This window comes from Tasmannia lanceolata, unplaced genomic scaffold (genome assembly GCF_043159265.1).
Source record: "Tasmannia lanceolata isolate RefF3 unplaced genomic scaffold, GAP_Taslan_0.1 ptg000006l, whole genome shotgun sequence".
Lineage (NCBI taxonomy): Eukaryota > Viridiplantae > Streptophyta > Magnoliopsida > Canellales > Winteraceae > Tasmannia > Tasmannia lanceolata.
In genome coordinates, this window is record NW_027518683.1 from 44,782,609 (window position 1) to 44,793,020 (window position 10,412).

A 10,412-nucleotide genomic window follows, 5' to 3' on the forward strand; every position below is an offset into this window, starting at 1 on the left:
TATGCCTTGCCGGCCAATCTTGTCCGCCCTCGCTACACCGTTCCTTCAGTTTAGGACAACTTGATATCTTAAAATATTGAAGTGTGATGGGGAGGCCATGGTCATTATTTGTATTATCAGGAAACAAGGAATGGAGTTGAGGACAATATTCAATTATCAATTCTTTGAGGGAGGTGAGATTTTCCAGTCGAGTCGGAATGGACTTGAGCCTAGAACCATGGATTTGAAGAGTTTTGAGTGTGGTGGGAAGCCCCTCCTCTTAATTTTTCAAGGACTTTAGGTTGAAACAGTCATAGATCTTCAAATGTTGGAGAGAGGGCAGTTCTTGCAACAAGAACTTGGGCCAATGCCTCAATTTATCACAGCATTCTATGTTTAACCTCTGAAGAGCAGTTAAGGGTAGCAGGAACCCACATGGTAGTAAGCCTAGGCGTTTAAATTTTGTGATAGTCAATATGGAAAGAGAGGTGAGGTTAGGCGCTAATGAGCCAAATAGATTCTCACCACACCTCCCTAGTTTTAAATCACAAAGAGATGAGAGCATCGGGAGGGCACTCAAATTTTCACAATCACTTATATCCAACATTGTGAGGGCAGGAAGAAGGTTGGCTTTGGGAAACACCTGCAGCTTTGGGCATTCGCTTAATGTAAGCTCACGAAGATAGAGAAGATGGCCATCAGGAGGCAAGAGATGTTCGCATTTTCGACAATCGCTAAAGGTAATGCTTGTTAAATTAAAGAGATGCCCGATCCAACTTGGGAAGCTGAGACCTCCGTACGATTTTATGAGTAATTTTTTGAGGTTTGTGTGGGATTGGAGGCCTTCCAATACCCTCTCGTCATTAACTATTTCATCTTCTGAATTATCATCATACCCATTCCATTCCAACTCCAACTCATTAAGTTGTTTTTTATCTCTCAAATTGGCTTCCTTTGCCTCCTCCGTGTTTACCACATCATCAAGACCTGAAATGTGAATTTCTCTTTTAAGGTTCCTCATGTTCTTCAACTCTACTATCCGACATCCACTCTCTTTACACAACGTGAATTTCGACCATGTTTGGAGAGAAGTTAATTTTCCAATTCATGGCAAAGAAATTGAGTACCACAAGTTCTGATCTAAATCAAGATGTCGTAGATTAATCAGATTCGTGATGCCTTTGGGTAACTCTTCAAGTTTTAAACAACACACCAGATTTAGCGTTTGCAGATTACAGAGACTAGTTACTGATTCAGGCAGCCTATCGATGTGCGTGTAAGAGAGGTCAAGGTGGCGTAGGTGTTTCAATTGGCCAATCGAATCTGGAAACTTTTTTATTGCAGTCCAACTCAAATCCAACACACGCAAGAATCTCAACTCCGTGAATGGATCATTGATGATTGGTGTCTTGAAGGAAAATTGAGTGTTCAATAGAAAAGTGCGTAAGCTTTTAAATTTGTATAAGTCCTCCAAAGATATTAAATCCTCTTTTATCCATGATATATAACGGGCCATTTTAGGGATGGTTCGTGACATATCATGTTCCATTCTAAGACATTCATCACCTGAGATGGATTCTGCTAGATCATGCATCTTGTATATTGAAGTCTCACCAAATTGATGCGAATATTGAAAGAAAACTTTAACGATAAATCATCAAATAAGTCCGCACCTATCTCTTCTAGGAGTGTGATTCCTTTGGGCTGAATGAAGCCCACAGCCATCCATTGTTGAACCAACACAACCTTTTGAAACTCATGATCTTTCGGAAATATGGAACAGTAGGCAAAACATTGCTTTTGATTTGCTGGTAAGTGGTGGTACCTCAATCGTAAAGCTGGCAAAATCTCACTTTCTTCATCCTTCCATATTTCGCTTTTCAAGATGCTTTCCCACTCACTCACATTCCTTTTTGAAGACAAGATGCCTCCCAATGTCTTTATTGCCAAAGGCAGGCCATTGCACTTCCACAGGATTTGCCTATCAATTTCCTCCAATTCCGGATGGGCATTTGAAATTCTTGCCCTCCGAGTAAACAATCCCCAACAATCATCAACTGGTAACCCCTCCAAAGAGTGGGAAGGAATTGTGCCCATCATCCTTGCAACCCTTTCACTTAGTGTAGTTACAATAATTTTACTTCCCTTTGCTCCAACTCCAAGGGGCACTCGTAGACTGTCCGAATGATTTTGATTGTCATCCCACATGTCATCTAGAACAATTAAAAATCTTTGATCCTTAGTAACTCTTGGAGACGCTGCTGCATGACATCCATGTTGGAGAGATCACATTTGGATCCTGTTGCAGATTCAATCAGCTTATTTGTTATTCTTATTACATCAAAATCGTCAGACACACAAGCCCATGATCTCAGTTTAAATGATTCTCAACCCTGCTATCGTTATAGACGAACTGCGCAAGAGTAGTCTTCTCAAGCCCACCCATGCCAACTATGGGAATAACAGAAAGTTCATCATCTGATTCCAACAATTTTATTATTTTCTCTTTGTCGACTTGTCTACCAATGACATCAGATTCGTTTACTAAAGAGCTAGTTTGGAGACGTCTCTCTTCTTCTTCTTTTTCTCTATCTTTATTTCCAGATGGAAGTTACGTTCATTGGCTATCACATCTAACCTCGCTCTAATCTCGCTTATCTTATGTGCAATGTCACTTCGATACAAAACAGGGTTCTTAGAACTGAAACAAGAGAAGAGGAATTTCCGCACCTGATTTCTCTTGCTTGGTTGAACTCCGTACTTCAACATAGATAGTAAAGCTTCCGTCGCAATATCGTCCAGTATGTCTTCAGCGTCGTAAGCCACAACCTTTAGTTTACGAAGCCAGTTTCGCACAGCCTTAGAGTGAATTTGCTTTTCCTCAGCATCTTCAAGCACATCTTGAATTACTTTCACTGTGCTCTGTAAGATTTCCAGCTCCTTCTCAACACCCCATATTGATTTAATTTCTTGTATTTCCAATTCCTTCAAATTGACAAACACTGAAGCAAGACTTGTGGATACTATTGCAGCCATACCTTCTCCTCTAGAAAGGAGTACAACCCCAAGATGCCTCTGTCTGTAGTTCAGAGAGAGAATAGCAGGAGCTTCAGGAGCTGCTGTTACAACAACAAATAATGAAGCAAGCACTATAGTGGCAAGCAGCATCAGCTTTTATCAACTTCTTTTGTTTAAATATTGAATTTCAAAGAATTGAAGCATATTAAATTATGTCTATCTTGAAGAGATTTGAGAATTGAGAGAATCTGCAACCTTGAGTCAGTTATGACTTTTGGTTGCTATTTATATTGCATTGCATATTTACATGACAGTATGCCCCTTTGATAGGGCTAATATTACATTGAATATTTTACAGGTTATTACCCTCCCGCAATTTGAACCGGTTTTTCACAAACAGTCAAATTGGAACGAAGATAAGCATAACGTGCCGTTGATAGGCCTTTAGTAAAAATGTCTGCAAGCTGATGTTCAGTTGGTAGATAAAAAACTTTGAGTTCTCCTTGGCCACTTTTTCGCGAACAAAATGATAGTCAATGTCAACATGTTTTGTACGCGAGTGCATGACAGGATTTTCGACCAAATAAGTTGCGCCAATGTTGTCACAATGTACCTCCACTGGATTAGACAAAAAAAAATTAAGTTCCCTTAATAAAGATTTAATCCAACAAGTATCCGCCACTGTATAGGCAATTGCTCGATATTCTGATTCCGTGCTTGAACGAGAGACAGTAGGCTGTTTCTTTGCAGACCAAGATATTAAATTATTTCCGAGAAAAATGCAGTAGCCCGTCGTTGACCTTCTTGTATTTAAACAACCAACCCAGTTTGCATTTGAAAAGGCATGTAAAGAATTGATAGAAGTAGAGAATAAATTTATACCATAATTGACAGTGCCTTTAATGTAGCGGAGGATTCTTTTGACGGTCTGAAGATGACTTTGCCTTGGGGCATGCATATACTGACAAACTAAATTAACTGCGTAAGATACATCAGGTCTTGTGAATGTTAGATATTGGAGTGCCTCTACAATCCGTCAATATTCCGTTGGATCATTTAGAAGGTCAGATGAATCATGTTCTGATAACTGAGTTTTTGGAGTAATAGGAGTAGAAACAGGCTTTGAACAATCCATTTTCGTCTTTTGAAGAATTTCTGCAGCATACTTTGCTGGGCATAAAAATAATCCATTTTTTGTTTTTGACGCTTGAATGCCAAGAAAATAAATCAAGTTTCCCAAACTTGTCATAGCAAATTCATTTTGGAGGGTACAATGAACTTTCAATGAATGTTGATTTATGTTTGGTTGCCAAATTTGCATTGAAACTCCATTTGACTCTCAGGTATGTTTGGAACATCATCATTGCCTTTTTTTCCTAAGTGATGCCCATGTGGCGCTAATGTCCCCCTCCCCCCCCCCCCCTCATCTTCCAACCAAAATTTACCAAAATGGAGAAATTTGGATGGAAGAAGAGTGGAAAAGGTCTTATTTTATTCTCTTTCTTTCTCTCTTCCCTATCTCTCTCTACCAAACTCTATATTGGTAATGACATCCCTACTCTTCGAATAGGGGTGCAACTCGGGTGGGGTTGGGTCAGGTTGAGGCCAACTTGACCCGACCCGAGGAACCCTTTTTTCCAACCCGACCCGAGCTCAACCCTACCCCACCCGAGGTTTTAAGGGTACAAAAAAATGATAAAAAAATGTCGGGATTCACTCGTGTCGGTGTAAGCCCAATGGATCCCACCTTGGCAATCTTCTGTATTTTGATGATTCCAAACACAAGTTGATTTGTGTTGTATTTCTAATGTGTTGGTGTTTCAAGTGCATGTATTGGAAATCAAGCTATCAAACACTAAAGTCAAGGAAGCATGGATCAAGACTTGAATTATCTTGAAGATCAAATGGACCAAAGAAAAGAAGAAGGCTCGAACCAACCATGGAGACTATGTGAAGCCAAAGGAATGAAGAAATGATCCATGGAGACAATGAAGACTTAAAGAGGAAGATCATTGTTGAAGATTTAAGTGTGTCTCAAATCTTTTGAATGTTAAGCCTAATCCTTAGCTTAGGATCTATTAGAGGGTCAAGGGAATATTAAATAAGGTCCTAAAACATGATAAATATCTTGGGACAAGCCTGAGAGAAAAAATCGAAAAGATAGACATCATTGGCACTTGCTTAGTATTTCACTTAGTGACCACAGACCTTAATTTGATAATAATTGGTCAAAAATATTTTCAAAAATATTTTTTAAAATATTTTTAATAGAAATATCTCATCGTTTCCATTCAGATCGAGTATAAGAAAGTCGAAATCCGATGAGAAACGAGTGAGATACGAATTTTACAAAACAGGCTGAAAAACCAATTTTTGTAACCGCGGACGTTCGAACTTCGTCCGTCTGTAAACTGGAACAAATGGCCGAGCCAACGCTGAACATCTGGAAAACCAGTGGACGTCCATGACGGTCTCTGGCACACTGAAAATAGCGGTTGAAGTTCTAAAAGTTGCACTGAATTACAGTTTTACCCCTATAACGGCTACTTTTGGTCTCCCCTACCTATATAAATGTCTCTAACTTTCCTAAACTCATCTCTAACACTCCAAAACCTAAATGGAACATATCTAAGTGTGGAGAATCCTCCTTAAGCCTCTACTTGGTCATTTATAAAAGATTGGGCATAGGACTTCATTGTATATCTTTGAGAGTTGTTTTGTGAGTACTTGAGAGATTGATCTTGCCTTTGAAGAGGCATTTGTATTTTCATTTTCTTTTTATTATTCTTGTATTGGGTCAAGTGCGAAGGGACGCGGGGCCATCTCAAGGGCGAGTGCGAAGAAATGCGGAGCCATCTCAAGAGCAAGTGTTGGAGACGCGTAGCTTTCTCTGAGTTAGTGAGTCTTGCGAGGCAGACCTTTCATTGATTGTACCCTCCATTAAGGGAACCGGATTAGCGCAGCCATCAAGATTCTTGGTGGAGTGGACGTAGGCCTTGATGTGGATCCTTGGACCGAACCGCTTAAATATCCGGTGCACTCTTTCTAACTCTATCTCTATTGTGCATTGCATTTTTACTTGTCTATGCTTAAATTCTAAATTTGCCTTTGTTTTTCTTAATTTTGCATTAACTAAGGCAAAAGTTTTTGAAACCCAATTCACTCTCCCTCTTGGGTTGCCATCACCCTGGGGATTTCAGTCGGGTTGCCCAAACCCTCAACCCGAACCCGTCCAAAACTCAGCCCGGGTTGGGAAAACTCAACCCGACCCAAGTTGCACGCCTATCTTCAAGAGGATTGCTGTGCAACTGAACACTACTAACCACTCTTCCACTATTTTCCGAATGGAAATTCAACACATCTTCCATGCTTGTCTAAACCCTTTTGACTTCTTATTCCACTGCTCTCCAAGCCACGCCTGAGCAACCAAATAGGGCATAATAGATTGTTGAATTGCTTTACATGCCAATGATCCTCACTATTTATCATGCTATAGATTAGTTGCCGTGACATATAATACATTTATTATTTTCAAATCTTACTAGGAATGCCATGATAGTTATTTCCCATGAAATTATATGTAATGAACGTCCAAATCAATTGTCAAGATTATCATTCAATCTCGTGTTTCACCTTTGCATCATTCCCCGAGCACAACGTAGGTACAACAAGACATACACTCTCACGGCATTTTTGTTTCTCGCATTTCAAGTACATTGAAATGAAAAAGAAAAATTGTGAGATGAGGGCTTAGTTGTCGGGAAACTGAAGAAAAAATAGACAGAAAATGAAAATGGTGAGACTCCGCTTCTGAGTCAGATTCATTTAGTTGGACTTTAACAAGATGAATGGATGACCGGTCCCTTATGCCACAAATGGGGCCCCATATGTTTATGTTGGTATGATCCCAACAGCTCGTCTGTTTAGCATTTTTCAAATAAGAATTATCAAGATCGGATCCTACCATGTGATTGGAATCCCATGATATTAAGGGGACGTTTCGATACATGGATTTTAAAATCTTGGATCTCCTCAAAATTGTAGTTGGGAGATGAGAAAAGAAGGAGACTGACTGCTTCACGTCTCTTTTATTTTTAAGTATTGTTTTTTTAAAGTATCAATTCTACTACTTCATATGTTAAATGTGTCAGTTCTGCTATTGTGGTTGAATCTGTTATTTAGGAATAGGGGGAAATTTTGAATTATACCTTTTACCAAAATGAATTTGATGATAAATAGCAATATGTGGAAATCTGCAAGATCTGATCTGTAAAATAAAATAATAATCAAATATATAGTGAGGAGAAACTTATCAATGAGTTGAGGCACGAATCTCAATTCGATGTCATCGAGATAAGTATCGCCCCAACATACGACGAATCGGGTGCAAATTGGGTCTGTTAGCCCAAGGGTTCAACAAGTACTTCTAGTTATGTGTTTTGATGATTAACAAACTCAATTTGTCATATGATGATTATTTGGACTAATGTTCTTCAATGTCTAAGTGAATATGTTCCAAGCTCAACAAGCTCAAATACTATCACGGCTGTAACCCAAAGGACAATTCACTCAAGTACAAAGTGGACTCAAAGGCATGAAGAAGGCAAGAACAAATCACTTCAAAGATCCTTCAAAAGGAAGTTCAAGACATTTCCAAGAACCTTCAAAAGGAAAGTCAAATGCAAGCCCAAAATAATGGAAATCACTTCAAAGATCAAAGCCATGCTCAAGCGAATAAAGGAAGTTGATGGACGCCAAGGCAAAGCTTCATCAAAGTGCCATCAAGATTGAAGAGCAAGCTCTACTTAGATTGTATTAGGTCTATCATGTATGTCTCAGTTAAACGCACAAAAGAGAGCTTAAAATAAATCTAAAATGAACCTAATTGAACAAGTGAATGACCATGGTAGTGTCCTCACATATTTGGATCCATATGGCATTCTATTCATCAAGTTAAAAGTGAATACCGAAGGCTCAAACAAAACAACAAACAAAAAGGCAAAAATGTTGTCCAGATAGCCTTCACAGAATTCTGTGGATTCCCACGGAATTCCATGACATGTTCCGTTGGAAAAAATAAAAAGGGCAACAATCACTATGAAATTCCGTGCAATGCTTCCATAATGACCGTTGGGGAGTCTAAAACGGCCATATTTCATACTCCCCTATATATATGAGTTACTAAGGCCTTAATGGATACTTTTTATGACTCACCAAATATTCCTTGAGCATTCATAAGGAAATCACTTTCTTACTATCTCTTGTGCCTTTAATCTTTGATTACTCTTGAGAGACCTTAGGTTTTACTTGTTCATCTTCTTTTTGAGTGAGAGTGAGTGATTCTTACTTTGTAATCAACCTACTAAGAGGCAAGCGAGCTACATCTTCTCTTCTTTATTGTATTTGGCAGAAGGGGCACCGAAGTTAAGTCCCTTGGAGCGTTCAAGCTCGGATTGTACTTGACAGAAAGAATGCCATATTTAAGTTCCTTGGAAGAAGATTCTTAGTGGATTCCTCAAGAGATCAACTCTGGAAGAGTCGAGTAGGTCTTGGGTTTAAGTACTTCAACTCTTGACTCTAAAACTAATTCCAATTCTTAATCATCTTAAAACTAGAGCAAGAAAGTTTTTCAAAGTTCTTAAATTTTAAAAAGACACCCAATTCACCCCCCTCTTGGGTTGCTAAGTGGAATTTCAGGGTCTTTTGGCCTATGTCTCCAGGATACAACAACTCCGCTCCAGGCGGTGTGCACTCACGCTACCTGAATGCTTAGTTAGCCTTTGATCGGAGATGAAAAATGACAGAAAACTCTTCAAAACAGAAGGAACCAGTAGGTAGAAGAAGATGAATAAAACCAGAGAGAACTTTCTTTTTTTCGTATTTTTCTCTCAACCCAAAGGACGCCTTAAAAGGACTTTCAAAAGTCACATCCTTAAATCCCTTAATTAAGGGATGATTTTGAAAACCTTGCCCAACGGGAAGAAAGACAAAACTGCACTTAATGGGCGGATACAAAACCAAAGCGTCAAAACACATGCTCAATAACTTTGAATTTCCAAGAACGACGAAGTTAATTTCCAAGAATGGCGAAGTTATTTCCCAAATACCGGCAAAGTTATTCTCTAAATACTGGTGAAGTTCTATTCAATAACGGTGAAGTTATTCGTCTATAACTTCGAAGTTCCCTGTAATAAGAAGAAAAATAAAAGATAGGGAAAAGCTTTGAGCCACACGCACGGCCGACCGAGCTGCGCCACGCTGGGTGGTGCGCGTGTGTGGTATAATCAAAAGCCCACGGTGTCCACTTGGCCACTCATGTGCGTAGGCCTCCATTTTCCTCTTCTCATTAAAAAACCAAGAGAATTGAAAAACAATATAAACCCGTGCCTTTCCTCCACTTTCCAATACGGGACTAAAAGTCCTCAAAAAGGACAAAGGGAAATGAGGGAAACACAAGTTTGCTTTCAAAAGTCCACAAAAGCTTAAAGTATAAAAGCGTAAAGACAAAAACAACTGGGTAAAGATTATAATTTTGAATTGTAATAAGACTTTCTCCTTTTCACACAAAGGAAAAGCCAACAATCCCGCACAAATTGAATATTATAATTAAAGAAATAAAGTTAAGAAGGGACAACTCTAATCAAGGCAAGAAAATAAGTTATGCATCGGTATATGTATTTTTTGGACTTGAACCTAGACCTAGTGCAAATATATCGAGTTTACTAAGTACTTGGTGAACTAGAGTCTTGTACCAAGGACCTTCAACGATAAATAGAGACAACATATCACACACACAACAAATCACGCAAGCGTATGTACTTGGTTCAAGCGTATTCTCGGTGTAGCACTTTTCGACCATGTGCTCGATCCTGTCTCATGGGTGCTCTAGAGAATCAACCTAAATTCTCATAGATGCGGCCACACTTCTACACTCACATATGTGTATATATCAAGAGTGCCCTGTAGCTACGCACCCCACTGAGAACTCAGCTATAGATAACATTAAGAGTTATAATAACTCATCATCTACTCGTTACAGGTTGCACCCACGCACACCATAGGGATAGGTTTAGTGAAGTTCACTTCACTTTAAACACGGTACAAAACAAAACTACTCAAGTAATTTGTTGTTCCTATTGAACCTACTTCTTGGGTTCTTCAGATAGATAGGTTGAGTTACCATTATAAGTGGTTCAAGACATGGGCCTCAGACCCATCCCCCTCGATGTGCTCAAGACCAAGTTCTTACTTAGTCATTTGGTCAAACAATTTGATATTTTTTCTTCCTACCTCACAAAATCAATTGTGATCACTCCATTTTCAACAATTGTCTTATGGAGTTATGTTTCCGACGTATGTCGAGATTTCTCATTGTATACATTATTTTCTGCGAATACAATGGCAGCCTTGCATTC

At 39.1% G+C, this 10,412-nt stretch overlaps 1 protein-coding gene and 1 pseudogene across 1 annotated transcript; both read right to left on the bottom strand.

Moving 5' to 3' along the window:
• Positions 1–259: 259 nt before the first annotated feature.
• LOC143879068 (uncharacterized) lies at positions 260–1,000 on the bottom strand. The gene has a single exon (XM_077381262.1). It carries the CDS (start codon positions 998–1,000, stop codon positions 260–262), a length of 741 nt encoding a protein of 246 aa, XP_077237377.1.
• A 560-nt stretch (positions 1,001–1,560) lies between these two features.
• LOC143879069 (putative disease resistance protein RGA3 pseudogene) lies at positions 1,561–2,187 on the bottom strand (annotated as a pseudogene).
• Positions 2,188–10,412: the final 8,225 nt, after the last annotated feature.